At 36.8% G+C, this 19,625-nt stretch overlaps 1 protein-coding gene across 3 annotated transcripts in view; it reads left to right on the forward strand.

Moving 5' to 3' along the window:
• Nucleotides 1–19,625, forward strand: part of COL24A1 (collagen type XXIV alpha 1 chain) — a 394,910-nt gene that overhangs the window by 254,381 nt on the left and 120,904 nt on the right. For all 3 annotated transcript variants that reach the window (XM_070786184.1, XM_070786183.1, XM_070786185.1), the window contains 5 exons: nucleotides 281–334; nucleotides 7,110–7,163; nucleotides 7,435–7,479; nucleotides 7,598–7,642; nucleotides 18,046–18,099. In XM_070786184.1, coding sequence (XP_070642285.1) covers nucleotides 281–334; nucleotides 7,110–7,163; nucleotides 7,435–7,479; nucleotides 7,598–7,642; nucleotides 18,046–18,099 — 252 coding nt within the window. The remainder of the gene's footprint in view (nucleotides 1–280; nucleotides 335–7,109; nucleotides 7,164–7,434; nucleotides 7,480–7,597; nucleotides 7,643–18,045; nucleotides 18,100–19,625) is intronic.

Genomic DNA, 19,625 nt, shown 5'->3' on the forward strand with positions numbered 1-19,625 from the left:
CATATCTCCCTCCACTACCACGCCATATGTGTTTATCATAAAAACCATGCGGTCAGTGAATATTAAGTGCTTCTCATTCTTTTCAGGGTATCAACACTTAGAAATTAAATTTCTCCAAATAGTAGGATATGTCAAAAGCAGAGCATTGGGAAAGGCCAATATGATATTTGTTTTTTAAGAATTCCCAGTGAGAATTGCATGTCATAAGAAAGATTATAACTACTATTCTTGTAATATTCCTGTGAATTCTGTAACTGATTTTTAAATTTTCAACATGTAGGGTCATGTGGGGGCAAGAGGACCACCTGGGATTCCAGGTCCTAAAGGACGAAGAGTAAGTTATCAAATCAAGAAAGTACATTAACCTAAAAAAAAAAAAAATGACGTTGTAAATAGTGATGTGTTCAGCAAAAATAGCTTATATTAGATGGAAACATTAATTGCAGTGTAATTTATAATCATTTATACTTATAAAACCATACTTTTCCATTTTGTGTTTTAGAAATTTTATTGACTGAAGAATTCTCTCTTACTCCCAACTTCCAGTTTCATCCACTGGGGGAATTGTGAATGTGAAGATGTTTAAATAAATTATTTTTGTACTCACAAAGAGACTTATATAGCAAGAGATAGTAACAGCATGATAAAGAGTGATAGGAGATAGAATGAGGACACAAAGGATGACTAAGAGTTTATTCACTGTAAATAAGAGGTAATATAATCATTGTCTAATAATTATGCTTAAGAATTAAGTTAAAAAGCTTTCATTCTTTAAGTCTTTTAAACATTTAGATCCTGTTTTTTTCTTTAAAGAAATAGGAACCACCATTTATTACATGCCTGTCATGTGCCAAGCACCTTTACTAATACTTTACTAATACTCACAACCACTCTAAAAGGGGGAGGCATTTATCTCAGATATTATAGTTGAGGTAAATGGGGCTCAGAGAGTTTAAGTATATGAACTGTTGACATAGGTCTAGGGCACAACCAGGATTCAAACCTTGGAGTGTCTAACTCCAAAGCCTATGGTTTTTCAATACCGCATTGAATATTAGAGTATTTTTCCTTGATTAATTTGAATATGTAGGCTCTAAGAACTCTGTTTTCTTCCTTGGCTTTACCTTGACTTTTACAGCTAGAGAAGAAAATATTTTAAAATGCTAAAATAATGGCCTCCAAATAACAAAGATTAAAAAAAAAAAAAAAAACACCCTCCCATTTTCCAGTTGGCAAGTGTAAGAAAGGTGCTTAGTTTAAAATAACAACTTTAGGAACTCATTGGCAATACAAAGATATGGATTCGGCACATTCACTGTTGTGGCTTGGTTTCAATCCCTGATCAGGGAGCTAAGACCCTGCAAGCTGCACAACGTGGCCAAAAAATAAACCCAAAGAAGTAATGACTTCAATTTCATGTGCTGTGTTTTAGGTGAAGATTAAAGAAAAAGAGCAAATTTTTCTGTATCTTCACTTCTATTCTGAAAAACTATTTTCCTTTCTGGGTTATGGATTTACAGTCTATAAATAACGCTGATGGCCACATCTATTTTAGCCCAAATGAGATTTAGAATAATAAAAAATCATGGAAGATGATCTGTACTCTGTGTTTTAGTGGTCTGCACTCTGCAAGCATTCAGCACTTGGTCAGGTCAAATGTGTTTATTTAACACCGTATTACTCATAGCGGTAAAGTTCAACTTTGTGACAGATGAAAAAAAAAAAAAAAAAAACCTTTATTTGGTTAGCTAAATAATTCAGATATTATTGGTTATCCAGGCATATGTAAGCCATATACTTAAGCAGGATATGTTTCTGAATCAGTTGTGCTATCTCATGTCATATGGAAAGTTTATTTATCTGTAGTTTTTAACTTCCCTGTGATCCCTGGGCAAATTATTATTCTTTTCTGATTTGACACTTTGTCTTCATCTCTCACCTCCTCAAAGGTCTCTCTCATCCTCCAGATACATTTTACTGACATGTTTCCAGATGACTCCTCATAATTATTTAAAGTGCACTCAGTATTTCTTAAGCAAAGTTTTAGTTTAGAAATAAGGGCTTCATCTAATACAAAAGTGCTCCCTTTACAGGAGAATATTTCATATAATCAGTCAACATTGGGAATACAAAAAGAACTGATGACCAGAATGTTAAGGGAAAAATATAGTATTATGAAGTTCCATTCTGGTTCTCACCTAGTATCTTCTCCCATCAACATATTTTCTCATCTATTCTCCACTATAGATGTGATCATAATGCATATCATTTCAAATGTTTTTCACTCACAAAAATTTGAGAATTTCTGTCCAGCCTACAGGGATAAATACAAAAGTTATTTGGATGGAGATGCCTGTGCCCCAGCCTTTCCTTGCTACCCTAAAGACTGAAGAGGTCATATTTCCAGCACAGCTGTGTCACCGCACATTGGAGGGGAAGCTAGGCACATTTTCATGGAGACGATACAAAAAAACTCTCATTGTGAAACTAGTGCTTATACGCCCGTGCTGTTCTGCCTGTGATTTGTACTTTTATCTTATGTGAATATGTGAACATCATGAATGGTAGGACTACAACCCAAGGATACTGCTTCTCCGTCTGATTCTCTGTTATCCATCCATCTGCCATTCATCTGTCTAACATTTACTGATTTAATACAATCTGTCAAACTCTCCTACTATCTTGGGGAATTCAAGGTTAACTATTTCTTAGATATAAGCCACATGATTTCATGGTTTAATGACTTGCAGTGGCTTTTAAAGTATCATACAATATTGACAGAATAGCAAAAGCTCAGGCAAGCAACAATACCTGCCATCTCAGGAAACAATCTAAACAACTTAGTATCATGAAAACTTTTCTAACTTGTTTTGTGAAGATTGTATAATCCTGCCCCTTATGAAAAAGGTAACGGGGTTGATTGAAAATGTTCATGTAGTTTGACATTGTTAGATGGGAGAGTTACCTGTAGCCTGTTGTGACTTATTTTCCTTTCTTGGGCTCCGACATCACTGTGGATGGACTGCACCCGTGAAATTAAAAGATACTTGCTCCTTGGAAGAAAAGCTATGACAAACAGATAGCATATTAAAAAGCAGAGACATCACTTTGCCAACAAAAGTCCATACAATCAAAGCTATGGTTTTTCCAGTAGTCACGTACGGATGTAAGAGTTGGACCGTAAGGAGGGCTGAGTGCCCAAGAACTGATGCTTTTGAATTGTGGTTCTGGAGAAGACTCTTCAGAGTCCTTTGGACAACAAGATCAACCTGTCCATTCTAAAGGAGATAAACTCTGAATATTCATTGGAAGGACTGATGCTGAAGTTGCAATACTTTGGCCACCTGATTCAAAGAGCTGATTCATTGGAAAAGACCCTGATGCTGAGAAAGTTTGAAGGCTGGAGGAGAAGGGGGCAACAGAGGATGAGATAGTTGGATGGAATCACTGACTCTATGGACATGAATTGGAGCAAACTCTGGGAGACAGGGAAGCCTGGTGTGCAGTCCATGAGGTCGAAAAGAGCCGGTCACAATCTAGAGACTGAACAACAACAAACCTGTGGCTGACTTTTAACTTTTCCAAAAGAGGACAAAAAAAAGATTAGATTTTTTTTTTTTTTTTTTACTTAGCCAGGATCCATTCTTCAATAGCTTTATATTATAGCTAATCAGATATTTTAAGGCAAGTACTAGAAAGAATAACTTTATACCCAATTAGGTACCTATTATAATACTGCTTGTCTAGTCTTCTTAGAACTTGACCTGAAGCTTGTTGTCTCAGGAGTCAGAGAAGGCACATACAGTAACCCAGGTATAACTTCTCGGAGAAGGCAATGGCACCCCACTCTAGTACTCTTGCCTGGAGAATCCTATGGGCGGAGAAGCCTGGTAGGCTGCAGTCCACGGGGTCTCGAAGAGTCGGACACGACTGAGCGACTTCACTTTCACTTTTCACTTTCATGCATTGGAGAAGGAAAGTGTTCTTGCCTGGAGAACCCCAGGGACGACGGAGCCTGGTAGGCTGCCATCTATGGGGTCGCGCAGAGTCAGACATGACTGAAGCGACTTAGCAGTAGCAGCAGCAGCAGGGATAACTTCTACAACTAATATCAAAGAAGTTATAAATGTTGATAAAGCTAAGCTTTAGTTAATTAACTAACCCTTAACTGAAGGATTGGGAGGACCAGACTTTTTTCAAGAGTTCTGCCAGTCTTAACATGGAGTCAGAATTTTTATCTTCTCCCCACTCCCCCCTTTCTGCCACAAGCAAACTTACGTCTCCAATTTGATTTTATATTAATGCTGTCATAATTCTACTGGTTAATATTAACAAAATATCCAAGAAAGTCAGAAATTTCATGTTACAAAAGAGTTAGATGCCTGGTTGCCAGTGGACACACTTCTAGATCATACTTGTTTCCTGGGGTATTTTAGAATGCTACTACTCATTTCTTTTCATACTTTCTCAGCAATGTTCTATTACTACTCCAAAAAATTTTGGAAAGTGTTTTCCTAAAGAGAAGAAAAAGGGAAAAGGGCATAGAAGGTGCTAGGGAAAGAATCAATATAGGCTACTGAATTTTTAAGGTAAAGGTAATTATTAGAACAAGGTCCTGTGAGATTGCACTTGAAACCAGTCATCCTTTAAGTTTGGTTTTTCTTCCATCTTCAGTTACTTAGCTGTCAAACATTCCAAGGAAGCCTCACCTCAGGACCTTTGCAGTTGCTATTGCTCCTACCAGAATGATCTTTCCCAAGTTATTTGCATACCCTCAGTCTCATCGCCTTCAGGTCTAGCCACATGTCACTTGAGAGCTTTCTCAAACACCCCTCTAAAGTGGCCCCCTCCCCACCTTAGATTATTTCTAGTCTCTTAACCTTTATTTTTCTTCATTATACCTGACTACTGATGGTCATTTTATATTGTAATTTTATATATATATTTGCTTGTTTATAAATTCAGGGATTTGTCTCTTCTCCCAGCTGGTCCTCAATAAATGTTTGTTAAGCGAATAGCACTTTGAAAGTCACGTATCTATTAAGTCCATATTCTTCAATCTGACATTCAGGGTCCTATACATTCAGAGTTTAACTTAGTTTTGCAGTCTTTTATGGGAAAATAGGGTCAAAAGTAAGCTGGAGACATGTCATGCTGCTACTGCTACTGCTAAGTCACTTCAGTTGTGTCTGACTCTGTGCGACCCCATAGACGGCAGCCCACCAGGCTCCCCCTGTCCCTGGGATTCTCCAGGCAAGAATACTGGAGTGGGTTGCCATTTCCTTCTCCAATGCATGAAAGTGAAAAGTGAAAGTGAAGTTGCTCAGTCGTGTCCGACTCTCAGCGACCCCATGGACTGCAGCCTACTAGGCTCCTCTGTCCATGGGATTTTCCAGGCAAGAGTACTGGAGTGGGGTGCCATTGCCTTCTCCGGGGGACATGTCATGGAGTACCTTAAATACAGACTGAGAAATTGTAGTGCTTTGGCTCTAGTATGCCCAGTGGAGCTATACAGCCTCATGGAGTGTGAATCTTCTCTGCAATCCTATGAATGTTCCCAACAGGATCAGGGTATGCAGTTACCCCAAGAGCACCCAGGAAGAGCATCCTATTACAGTAAGCAGCTTTATAAATAGTATAGTATAAAGTTAAACTAAGTTAACCTCAGATGGGATACAGTAGAAGGTACTGAAGCCTATGGGGCTCCTTCAAATCATCATGTTATATTAGGAAATTTGTATCACTGTTTTGCATAGAAATCTTCAATGCCTCCTCATTGTTTATTGATTCAACTATAAACTCCACTCCTTTACCTTTAAAATCCCAGTCTTTCTACAATTATTTATTAATATAGAAATACTAAAAAAAATTCAGTGTAATCAATAACTCAGGTTAAACGAACTACATTTTTCATTCTTGCATATCTTCTTTTCTGCCTCTGTATCCTTTTCTCATACTATCCCTCTGTTTAGAATTTCTTCCAGAGCATGATCTCTGATTGTCAAAATAATACCTCCATTTCCTTTACAACCTGTGAAAGCTCTCTCCCTCCTTTGAATCGCTTTACCCCTTAACACACCTTATCTCTGCCTATATTATAATTGCTTTTGTAATTTACCTTATATCATAATATGGATCCCCATAACGTTTAATGCAACGCATTTTTCACAGTTAGTGTTCAGTTAATGGTTGTAGAATTTGATTAATTCTCTTTAAAACGATTTTAAGATCTTCCAAGGACAGTTATAATTTTGTCAAGGAATGTATACTATCTTTCATTAGAGAATGACTTTTGCAACTAATATTCACAGCTAATTACTCATTTAGTATTGATAGCAACACAGCTCAGAAATTTTAAACATACATGAACATTCTCAGCAGCATTTTCTGTTCCTTTTCTGTGCCCATAGCCATCTTTCAGGTCAAGCAGGTGCATGGTAGAGAACATGCAGTCAGCATTCATTTCCTAATAAAGTAGTGAGAAGAGTGCCATTCCAAAAATATAAAACAAGAAGACTGTTTGGACAAACTAGCTACTTTAAAGTTACTTTACAGTTGTTTTTAGGATAAATTCTGGATTTCTGTTGAGTAAATGATAAGGTAAACAAAATACTTAAATAACAAATCTATATTACAGCCGCCTGCCTCAACAACTCAATCAGCTGTTTCTCTGGTTATCTGATTTACAATTTTGCATTAAATCTTGAAAACAGTGGCCTGATTCTCCTATGCAAATGAGTTCACCCATATACCCAGCTGTATTCTTTACTGTGTTCCGGGCCCAGAAACAAGGAAAAGGAGTTTGTCAACTATTGAGGGCAATGTCTCCATTTGTATAGATGCATAACAGTACAAAGGTTAAAGTGTCTGCCTGCAGTGCGGGAGACCTGGGTTCGATCCCTGGGTCAGAAGGATCCCCTGGAGAAAGAAATGGCAACCCACTCCAGTATTCCTGCCTGGAGAATCCCATGGACGGAGGAGCCTGTGGGCTACAGTCCACAGGGTCGCAAAGAGTCAGACACGACTGAGTGACTTCAGTCACTCACTCACTCATAACAGTACAAAAGAAACATGTAAAATTAACAACAGGCTATTTTTTTCATCTCTAGGGACCAAGAGGACCAGATGGTCCCTTAGGAGAACAGGGTATACAAGGTACCAAGGTAATCATTTATTTTCTCATTTCATATGCAGTTAAATATTTTTGAGCCTGTATTTCCTACCTGTCTAAACACTGATGTATTTTCTTATAAAAGTATGATTCTAATTTTTAAGTCTAATTATGAAATGTACATAAAGTTTTCACTGTACTCACAGAAATGTGTTTTTGTGTTTTTGAAATATGCATTTAATGTCTTACTTTTTTGGTATGTGAATGTATGTAAGACCATAACTCCCATTCTTATTAACTCACCTGTTATTGATTCTTGTTAGGGTGAAACAGGAGATCAAGGAAAAAGAGGGCCTCGTGGTCTTATTGTGAGTAGTAAAATATTTCACGTTAATGATAAACATATAAAATCTTCCATTTTTCTTGGTCTGTGATTCATATTTGAGGAGGGAGCTGCTTGACCCAGGCATTTTCTTTCTCGTGTAGGGTAAGACTGGAAACCCTGGAGAGAGAGGAGTTCAAGGAAAACCAGTAAGTAATTAAAAATAATCAAACCATAAATATATTTTATCCATTTTATCCTCTGATACGACTCTTGTTTAGTAATCAGTATGTTAGACTAAGAGAATGTAAGTTATTTTCCTCCTTTAGTCCTTAGGTCATTCTTTCATTGGGGCAAATTGCTTACTCATTCTGGGCCTTTTCTGTACCTATCTATAAATTGATAGTGGTAACTGACACTTTAACTTCATCTGATTATGATAGTTTTTCTGTAAAACCCATTTCAAGATATAGTGTGATATCATATAAATATAATGGAACATTATGAAGCTAATGTAAGAAACTTCTTTAAGGCCTCATACCTGGTTTCATTTTAACTGAACTTGTGTTGTTTGGACCCTTGGCGTGTGGAGCTGTGTGTGTCTTTATAGTTCCTATGGCCCTACTCTAAGAGTTTTTAATATCATATAATGCTAAATATTTTCCTACCATCAAAAGTCTCAGAATTATACAATTTTTTTCACTGGGACATAAGTCCTGTGGTTATGAATATTAATTGAAGGGGAGAATATATGTTTTTAAAAAGAGAAATATATTCACATACACATGTATGTTACTCATATATACATGTATAATTTTGAATACACGAGCTTAAACGTATGGGTTTTTTATTTCATTTTAAGCATAGTTTTTAATGTCATTTTGATCTGTTATATACATATATGTATAATTTAAAGTTATACAGTTTAAATATACGGCAACTGAATAGTCAGGAAAGGATGTGACAAAATTGCTTTAGTTGCTGTAGTAGTTATCACTAATGTCACTGGATTCTCTTGTTCGTCTATGAAGTCTGCTGCCCCCTGCCTGTTGTTTCCCATAATAGCATTACATTTGACAATGGTCAAACCTACAGTAGCAGAGACTTAAGAGAAAAATGGTTGTATCCAGGGAAAGAACTTGTTTGTGAGACTACATTATTAATTGAAGTCACTCTGAAAGACTATTTCTGAGTATTAATATTCATCATCTGAGTTTCTTTTATATAAGTGTATAAATGTAAACAGTGTTTACATTTATTTTACATTTATTTATATAAACAGTGTTTCTGGAGATTCTTCCATGTTGCTGCACTGTACACAAAATTAATATTTGTGATGAACGGAAACATTGGGAATTTTTCAAGTCTGTTCTTCTTATTTTAGAAAAATGAAACCAGGAGAAATTAAATTACTTACACATATTGTACATTGTTGACATTCCTTAGATTTTACCTTCATGTTCAGCTTATCACATATGCCTGGATAAATATAATATTAGGTATCTGGTTTCCTCAACCAAAAAACCAGAAATTTTTGGTTGAGGAAAACAAATGGTTCTTACTAGAACTTAACTAGGTGACAGCAAACAAGTCTCATAGACTATTGCAAGAGTGAAGTTACGTTAGCAGATGACAGTACAAAATGAGTTAATACTAACTGCTGAGGTTTACTTAGATTTATACATACATCAGCCCCTTGGTCTTGATTGAATTGAAAGAGACTTGAGATCTGAAGAAAGCTAGGATCAATCAATCCAACAAATCCAGATGCCCTCCAGATACATTTGATCCTGCACAGTAATCTCAGTGTCTCTAGTCATTTTTTCACTGTCAACAATCAGACAGTGCTTGTAATAGAAAGATACACGAGGTCAGATTGACCTTTGTTTTAGTGCATACTGCTAATAATGCATAGTCTTGGCTAGGTTGGTTAGCTTTTCATTTTTTTTTTCATATTCTTTTCTTTTTTTTTATATTTTATTTTATTTTTTTTAATTAATTTTATTTTATTTTTAAACTTTACATAATTGTATTAGTTTTGCCAAATATCAAAATGATCATATTTTCTTCATGTGTAAAATAGACATCTCTAAATTGTCATGGAACTGATACTTTTGAACTGTGGTGTTGGAGAAAACTCTTGAGAGTCCCTTGCAGCAAGGAGATCCAACCAGTCCATCCTAAAGGAAACCAGTCCTGAATATTCATTGGAATGACTGATGCTGAAGCTGAAACTCCAATACTTTGGCCACCTGATGCAAGGAACTGACTCATTTGAAAAGACCCTGATGCTGGGAATTATTGAAGGCGGGAGGAGAAGGGGACGACAGAGGATGAGATGGTTGGATGGCATCATCGACTTAATGGACGAGTTTGAGTAAGCTCCAGGAGTTGGTGATGGACAGGGAAGCCTGGCGTGCTGCAATCCATGGGGTCTCAAAAAGTCAGACACCACTGAGCAACTGAACTGAACTGACTGAAATTGTCATAATACTAAAACTAGGTATTAAATGAAAATTGCTAGCACGTATAGTTCTCGGCTCGTCCAAATAAACAGAAGTATACTTGTTATGTTGTTGTTCAGTTGCTCAGTCATGTCCGACTCTTTGCAACCCCATGGACTGTAGCACACAGATTTCCTTGTCCTTCACTCTCAGTGCTCAAGCTCATGTCCACTGAGTCAATGATGCTATCTAACCATCTCATTCTCTACTGCCATCTTCTCCATTTGCCTTCCATCTTTCCCAGCATCAGGATCTTTTCCAATGAGTCAGCTCTTCACATCAGGTGGTCGAAGTATTGGAGCTTCAGCTTTAGTATCAGTCCTTCTAGGGAATATTCAGGATTGATTTCATTTAGAATTGACTGGTTTGATTGCCTTGCAGTCCAAGGGACTCTCAAGAGTCTTCTCCAGAACCACAATTCAAAAGCATCAATTCTTCAGCGTTCAACTTTGTTTATGGTCCAACTCTCACATCTGTGCATCACTACTAGAAAAGCCATAGCTTTGACTATACAGACCTTTGTTGGCAAAGTGATGTCTCTGCTTTTTAATGCACTGTCCAGGTTTGTCATAGCTTTTCTTCAAAGGAGGAAGCATCTTTTACTTTCAGGGCTACAGTCACCACCTGCAGTGATTTTAGAGCTCAAGGAAATAAAATCTGCTATTGTTTTAATTTTTTCCCTATTTGCCATGAAATGATGGGACCAGATACCATGATCTTAGTTTTTTGAATCTTGAGTTTGAAGCCAGCTTTTTAACTCTCCTCTTTCTCCATCATCAAGAGGCATTTTATTTCCTCTTCACTTTCTTCCATTGGGGTGGTATCATCTGCATATCTGAGGTTATTGATATTTCTCCTGGGAATCTTGATTCCAGCTTGTGCTTCATCCGGCCCAGCATTTTGCATGATGTACTCTGCATACAAGTTAAATAAGTAGGGTGACAATATATAGCCTTGATGTACTTCTTTCCTAATTGGGAACCAATCCATTATTCCATGTCTGGTTCTAACTGTTGCTTCTTGACCTGCCTACAAGTTTCTCAGGAGACAGGTTAAGTGGCTGGTGTTCCCATCTCTTTAAGAGTTTTCCACAGTTTGTTGTGAGTCAAAGGCCTTAGCATAGTCAATGAAGCAGAAGTAGATGTTTTTCTGGAATTCCCTTGTATTTTCTGTGATCTAATAGATGTTGGCAATTTGATCTCTGGTTCCTCTGTCTTTTCTAAATCCAACTTGTACGTTTGGAAGTTCTCAGTTCACATACTGTTGAAACCTAGCTTGGAGAATTTTGAGCATTAACTTGCTTGCTTGTGAAATGAGTGTAATTGTGCAGTAGTTTGAGCATTCTTTGATATTGCTCTTCTTTGGAATTGGATGAAAACTGATCTTATCCATATTTGTCTATGGGCCAATGTTATTTCCTATACTTTTCTTCTATCTGTGGGTATATCTGACTCAGAGAATCAAGAAGAAAGGACATGATGCATTGTGTTATTAAGGTGATAAAGTCCACATAACTTATTAGTTTTCTAAATCTCATAAAAGAAACTATAAACAGTTCATTCATCATTGATTTTTATACAGATACTCTTTCAGTGAATGAGATAGGGGTATTAAATCCTTTACCTTCGATTTTTGTATTTGTATATGACTCTCATTCTTTCAGATTTTGCTTTATACATTTTGAAACTATTTTTAGAGTATTTACATATGGTTATTATGTCTTCCCAATCAACAGACCCTTTTATTATCATAAAACGTTCCTCTTTCTGGTAATACTTTTTATTTTGAAATCTACTTTATTTGATATGAGTCTCTCTAGCTGTTTGCATGGCATATGTTTTTCGTTCATTTATTTTCAAGCTATCTGTGCCTTGATGTTTAAAGTGAGTGTCTTAAAGTTACATCTTGCCTTTAAATTCATCCTGACAACCTCTGCCTTTTAATTAGTATTGGCTCCATTTCCACCTAATGCGGTTATTGACGTAGCTGCATTTAGGCCTCCCATTTTATGACAGTTTTTCCTTTGTCATGGTGGTGGTGTTCAGTGCCTTCTTCATTGTTGTTCAGTCGCTCAGGAGCGTCCACTTCTTTGTGACCCCATGGACTGTAGCACGCCAGGCTTCCCTGTCTTTCACCATCTCCCGGAGTGCCTTCTTTGGGCAGTGAATAACTTTGAGAACTCCATTTTAATTCAGTTATTGACTTTTTAACTATACTTCTTTTCATTATTACTTTTAAGTGGCTATTCTAGGTCAGAAGTCAGCGAACTATCTCTGTAAAGAGCCACAGGATATTTTAGGCTTTGTGGCCATGTGGTCTCTGGTGCAACTACTCAGCTCTAGTGTCATAGCGTGAAAGCAACCATAGACAGTATATAAAGAATGAGCTGCTGCTGCTAATGCTAAGTCGCTTCAGTCGTGTCCGACTCTGTGCAACCCCAGAGACGGCAGCCCACCAGGCTCCCCCGTCCCTGGGATTCTCCAGGCAAGAATACTGGAGTGGGTTGCCATTTCCTTCTCCAGTGCATGAAAGTGAAAAGTGAAAGTGAAGTCGCTCAGTCGTGTCCGACTCTTAGCGACCCCATGGACTGCAGCCTACCAGGCTCCTCCATCCATGGGATTTCCCAGGCAAGAGTACTAGAGTGGGGTACCATTGCCTTCTCCCAAAGAATGAGCATGATTGTTCAAAAAAATTATTTACAAAATCAGGTGATGGTCCAAATTTGGCACTCCGACTGTAGTTTCCCAAAAACTGATTTAGGGGTCACAGCCTAAGGTTCTAATGTCTACTTAGAGTTAATATAGTAATACTTAACATAATAGTAAGAAATTTGTGGCCATATAAATTTGTTTACCGGCATCCTGTCTTACATGCTATACTTGTTTTATGTATTACATTTCTATATATGTTATAAACCCCATATTTCAAAGTTAAAATTCTACTCTAATATAAATAGAATACTTTTTGTTTTACTATAAATTAAATACATGTTTTAGAGATATTTAGAAGGAAAGTAGTGATTTTTAAATGTATCCATGCATTTACTCTTTCTGGTGCTCTTAATTCTTTCTATATATGCACATTTCTAAGAGGTATATTTCCCTGAAGCCTGTAGAACTTCCTTTAGATTTCTTATAGTCAAGCTTTTTTAGTGATGAATTCTCTTAGGTTTTCTTTATTTCACCTTTATTCTTGAAGGATATTTTCACTGATTACAGAATTCTGGGTCAACAAAGTTTTTTTTTTTTTGCTTCCATTCAGTACTGATTTCATTCAGTGCTATAAAAATGACATGCCATTTATTTTTGGCCTGCATTATTTCTGAAGAGTGGTCTACACTTACCTTTATCATTATTCCCCTGCATATAATGTATCATTTTTCTCTGACTGTTTTCAAGATTCTCTCTTTATCTTTGGTTTTCAGTAGTTTGATTGTGGGAGAAGGCAGTGGCAACCCACTCTCCTACTCTTGCCTGGAAAATCCCATGGGCGGAGGAGCCTGGTAGGCTGCAGTTCATGGGGTCGCGAAGAGTCGGACAGGACTAAGCGACTTCACTTTCACTTTCCACTTTCATGCATTGGAGAAGGAAATGGCAACCCACTCCAGTGTTCTTGCCTGGAGAATCCCAGGGACGGGGAAGCCTTGTGGGCTGCCGTCTATGGGGTCGCACAGTCAGACACAACTGAAGCGACTTAGCTGCAGCAGCGGTTTGATTGTGATGTGCCTAGATGAGTTTTCTTCACTTTTATCCAGCTTGAGGTTTGCTGATTTTTTTTCATGTGTAAATTAGCTTTCACGAAATTTGGAAATTAAAAAAATTTTTTTTCAAAAATTTTTTCTACCCCATTTTCTCTCTTCTTTCCTTCTTGTATTCTAGTTAAATATATGTTATTCATTCTGATTACCTTAGATCCCTGGGGCCCTGTCATTCCTAATTCAGTCTTTCTTCTTCCTGTTTTTTTTTTTTTTTTTTTAAACCGGATAACCTAAATCTATCTTCCCTAACTTGTTAAGGAAGCCCTTTTAATTTTATTCTTGATATTTTATTTTAAACTTTTATTTGGATACTTAATTTTCAGTTCTATAATTGTCATTGTTTCTTTTTATAGACACTTTTTATTCTGAGATTTCCTGTTTATTTATCATAAGTACATTTTTATTTACATGAGTAAGCATTTTTATATTCAGTTCAGTTCAGTTCAGTCACTCAGTCATGTCCAGCTTTTTGCGACCCCATGAATCGCAGCACGCCAGGCCTCCCTGTCCATCACCAACTCCCGGAGTTCACTCAGACTCATGTCTATTGAGTCAGTGATGCCATCCAGCCATCTCATCCTCTGTCGTCCCCTTCTCCTCCTGCCCCCAATCCCTCCCAGCATCAGAGTCTTTTCCAATGAGTCAATTCTTCGCATGAGGTGGCCAAAGTACTGGAGTTTCAGCTTTAGCATTATTCCTTCCAAAGAAATCCCAGGGCTGATATCCTTCAGAATGGACTGGTTGGATCTCCTTGCAGTCCAAGGGACTCTCAAGAGTCTTCTCCAACACCACAGTTCAAAAGCATCAATTCTTTGGCGCTCAGCTTTCTTCACAGTCCAACTCTCACATCCGTACATGACCACAGGAAAAACCATAGCCTTGACTAGACGGACCTTTGTTGGCAAAGTAATGTCTCTGCTTTTCTATATGCTATCTAGATTGGTCATAACTTTCCTTCCAAGGAGTAAGCGTCTTTTAATTTCATGGCTGCAGTATTAACTACTTTAAAAATGTTGTGTGATCCTACTAAAATCTGTATTATCTTGAGTCTGGTTTCCATTAATTGCCTTTTCTTATAAATATGGGAAATTTTCCCTGTCAAGTAATTTTAAACTATATCTTGAATATTTTGACTTATTCATTGTGGAGACTCTAAAGTCTGTTATATTTCTTTGAAAGTATTGTTTGTTTTTTAATTTGGCAAACATTTAACTTGGTGATCAAACTCCAAGTTTTCTCTCTTTTGTGAGTAGGTGGCTGCTGAAATCTCTGTTAAGCGCTTTTAACCTTGTCTGGTCAACTTAGAGTCTGATGTACCAATACAAACCTACACGTGATTATTTAAAATAGAAGGGCACTGAATGTTTCATTTCTCATGGAAATAAGTAAAAAGCAGTTTAGTATAGTGAAAAACCTTGACATTGGAATCAGACATATTCAAAGTCAGATTCTGGTTCTTCCACTTATAGCTGTTTTGACTTAGTACAAATTATTTGACCCTTCTGAACTTCAGTTTTCCTATCAGTAAAATGAGATACATTTATAGTTATTAAAAAAAAATCATGCTCATTATGTTCCTAGCACAGGCCCTCAATAAATAGCAACCACTATAGTCATTATCCTCCTGGCACCACTGGCATCATTGCTGATATGCATCATGGAGCAAGGATTTGTACTACAGATAAGGTATTTCAGTAGCCTTATAGCCTTAAAGGGAATCTGAAAAGCCTTAAAAGGAATTTTTACTTTGTGCCAGCTTGTTCTTTCCTTTTTCATCTCTGATAAAAATAATTAGGGTCCATTTACATCATTTCATAGCTTTGCCAAACAGCATTTATGCAGCATTAACAGTATTAAAAGTACATATCAAGCTTAATATTGTGTGCAGACACACTTTACAAAGCAAATTGGGCGAGTATTATTTAAGGTTCTAAGTGCTTTATGTTTCAAATGGTGTATCAGGCATAGAGGGATCCCTTATACTGATCTGGTCTTAATTTAGGAGTATATGGGTAACATGTGATTTTCATGACTGAAATATGGTCTTAGTCAGATGAGAGTCCACAAGATTTTACAAATCTGCCTTTCTCTAATCGCTTCACCAGTGGCTCAGCAGTAAAGAATCCACCTGCAATGCAGGACACGGGTTCAATTCCTGGGTTGGGAGGATCTCCTGGAGAAGGAAATGGCAACTCTCTCCAGTAGTCTTGCCTGGAAAATCCCATGGACGGAGAAGCCCCTACAGTCCATGGGGTCACAAGAGAGTCATACGCAACTGAGCAGCCAAACAACAACAACTACTTTCTCTAATCAGACAATCATATGTAACTAAACATAGCATTGATGATTATAACTTAGATTCTTTGTTCCTGGAAATTTTTAATATCTTCCAATTTAATATCAATTTTTAGATTTTAAATTTAAGATAAAAGGATAATTGTGATCTGCTATATAATTGCCAAACTTCCCAAAGGCAATAATTTAGAAGAGTAGGAGTAGCAAATTGCAAATAGATAAGGGCAGTATTTTATATATCATTAGTAATCATCAGTATCTGGTACACAGTACATGCTCAATTATACTTTGAATGGAAGGATCAAAGAGGACCTGGAATTAGATTTAGAGTTTTATAGCCCTGGTGTCTCAGACAATAAAGAATCCTGCAATATAGGAGACCTGGGTTAGATTCATGGGTTGGGAGGATGCCCTGGAGAAGGAAACGGCTACCCACTCCAGTGTTCTTGCCTGGAGAATTCCATGGACAGAGGAGCCTGACAGGCTACAGTTCATGGGGTCGCAAAGATTAGGATATGACAGAGCAATTTTCACTTTACATATCATTTTAGAATATACCTCCATATCTAAGATTCTATTTTATGTTACCATGGATAGCATGGTGTAAAAATGGGATAAAATAAAGAACACTGGAGAGGTCCGATTTGATCTTTTCTGGTCATTAGGTTCTGAGACTCTTCTGCCTTCCCAGGCTATAAGAGCATAAGTCACACTCCTTTATTTCTTGCCTGGAAAATCCCATAGACAGAGGAGCCTGGCAGTCTACAGTCCATGATCACAAAGAGTTGGATATGAGTGACTGAGTAACTGAGCATACACACAGATATAAAGAACTCCTATGACTCATTGATAGAATAATAAACAACAATGGCAAAATGAGCAAAAGGACTTGAGTAACCATTCCTCTAAAGGAGATCTATAAATGGCCAATAAATACATAAAAAGATTCTCAGTATGACTCATCTTTAGGGAAATGCAAATCAAGACCACACTGAGATACCACTTCCCACCCAGGGTAACTATTATCTCACACACACACACACACACACACACCCCTACACCTATATATGAAGAAAAAATAATCAGTGCTGACAAGGATGTGGAGAAATAGGAATCCTTGTGCCATGCTGGTGGGAATGTAAAATGGTGGGGCTGCTGTGGAAAGCAGTTTAGCCAGCTCCTCAAATTGTTGAACATAGAATTATATATTAATCCATCAACCCATATAACTCACTTCTAGGTACCCCAAAGAGTGTAAAGTACAGATACAAACAAATACTAGTATATTAACGTTTATAGGAGTGTTAGACATAATAACCAAAGTGTAGAAAACCTGAATTGTTTATTGATGATTAATGGATAAACAAAATGTGGTATATACATACAGCCGAATATTATTCAACCTTAAAAAGAAGGAAGTCTTGACACATACTACAAATGGATGGATCTTTATGCTACATGAAATAAGCCAGACACAAAAGAAGAAATATTGTATGATTCCATGTATATAAGACCCTTTAATTACCTACTTTGACTGCTGCTGCTAAGTCGCTTCAGTCGTGTCTGACTCTGTGCGACCCCATAGACGGCAGCCCACCAGGCTCCTCCGCCTATGGGAGTTTCCAGGCAAGAGTACTGGAGTGGGTTGCCATTGCCTTCTCCACCTACTTTGACTATTTTAAGTCAAATTCATAGAGACAGAAAGTAGAATTGTGGTTGCCAGGGGAGGCAGGTCGGGGATAGGGAGCTATTTAATGGGTACAGAGTTTCAGTTTGGGAAGATAAACAATTCTGAAAGTGGATGGTGGTAATGATGGTGAACACAACCATGTGGATATACTTACTGCCACAGCACTCTAAATTTACACATACTGCACACTTTAAAATTACTAAAATGTGGATTATATGTGATGCGTATTTTACCACAAAATAAAAAATAAAGAATAGATAAAGATAGAAAAATTAGATGGGAGGATCGTAAAAGAAAGCTGAGGTATGAAAACTAAAACATTTTCAAACATCACTTTTTCTCTAAGCTTTACCTTTGTTTATTCAGGGTTTACAAGGACCCCCAGGGAGTACTGGAGACAGGGGACTTACAGGAGAACCAGTAAGTATACTTTTATGTATTTCTAATTGTGTTTTTCTCATAATGTATTTTACCTGTCTCTTATTATTGCTCTGTTGTTCTGTGGCTGGTATGTTTTTGAAATCAACATTTATCATGAGCAGTTAATTATAAGAATGAATACTTTGCTGTGAAGATAATTTATAGTGCCTTCCTGGTTTCATAAAGTCAAATTTGGTTCTGTTTATCTGAAACCATTAAAGCTTCATGTATTTCTATTTTAAACAAATATAATTCTGTTTTATTGACTCAGAATTTTTTTCTTAACAGCTTTCTGTTTATATAATAATTATTATACTCCCCCAACACATACACACACACAAAATCACATTTATGAGGGCAACTCTATAATAAAAGACCATATAGAGAAGCCAGACTCTACACGTAATGGGCCAAAATGTGGAAACTTGACAGAAATGCTAGTAGGTCAATAATTCAAAAACTTACATCACATTTTCATACATATGACTCAGTTATAGATTCTCCATGGAAAATGAACTGTGAAAATGAAATACCTTGCCACACCTTCTTTCTCACAATATATTCTTTATTGCCTATGAAGTCATTCTTCTGGCTAATGGTATCAGCTGTAATGTGCAGTAACATGCTCCTAAGATTTACAATACAAATAGTTTTTGAAACTACTGTGTGGTTGATCTTATCCATCACACGACACAAAAGTTTATAAGTGGTTTTTGCACAGTTCATTTAGCTAGTATGAAGGGGAAAATTCTAATAGTCAAAGAACTATTCTTACCCATCTGTGTTCATTTCCTGCTTTATATATTTAACCTGTGGGATAAGCTCTTCAAACAATAAGTAAAGATTTGGCTATGTGTGTAATTTTTCCGAAAATAGAATCTTAAATGTGATATTGATTTTATCAAACTAAATTCTTCTCAGTTTTCTCTGGTTTGTATCTCTTAACCTGCCTTCCCAATTCTAATATTTATTTGATCAAAAATCATGCAAATATCTAAATATCTCTTTCTTCTAAAGAGACTATAGCTCCTTGAAGTCAGAGACCATTTTTTTTCATCTTTGCCATCCTCTTTCCTAGTACAATATCTGGCATATTTATCTATCTAGTGAATATTTGTTAAACAGCACTAACCAGAAGTGGTATAACCATATACCCAATGATGTAATCATTTAGCTGGTAATATTAGCTGAAGTGAAACAACATTAAAACTAATCTTAATAAAGAATGCATTTAAGTCACAATAAGCATTATCAACGGAGCTATGGCAACAATAGAGATAATATCAAGTTTTATACAAAAAAAGATTTACTGTTGTAACTGTAAATGACTAAATGGCTGAAAAAGCTTAAAAATTGACATTCAGGTCCCAGGGTCAGTGGCTCTGGTAAATAAAATATAAAGCAATTTGTAATGGGTGTGATGGGCTTTGTTTCACATATTTGAGCTACCTGGTAAAATCTAAGGGAATGTATAACAAAATAAACCATCTTAATCTAGGGTTAGGGAAACTTCCGGAAGAGGAGAA

This window comes from Bos indicus, chromosome 3 (genome assembly GCF_029378745.1).
Source record: "Bos indicus isolate NIAB-ARS_2022 breed Sahiwal x Tharparkar chromosome 3, NIAB-ARS_B.indTharparkar_mat_pri_1.0, whole genome shotgun sequence".
Lineage (NCBI taxonomy): Eukaryota > Metazoa > Chordata > Mammalia > Artiodactyla > Bovidae > Bos > Bos indicus.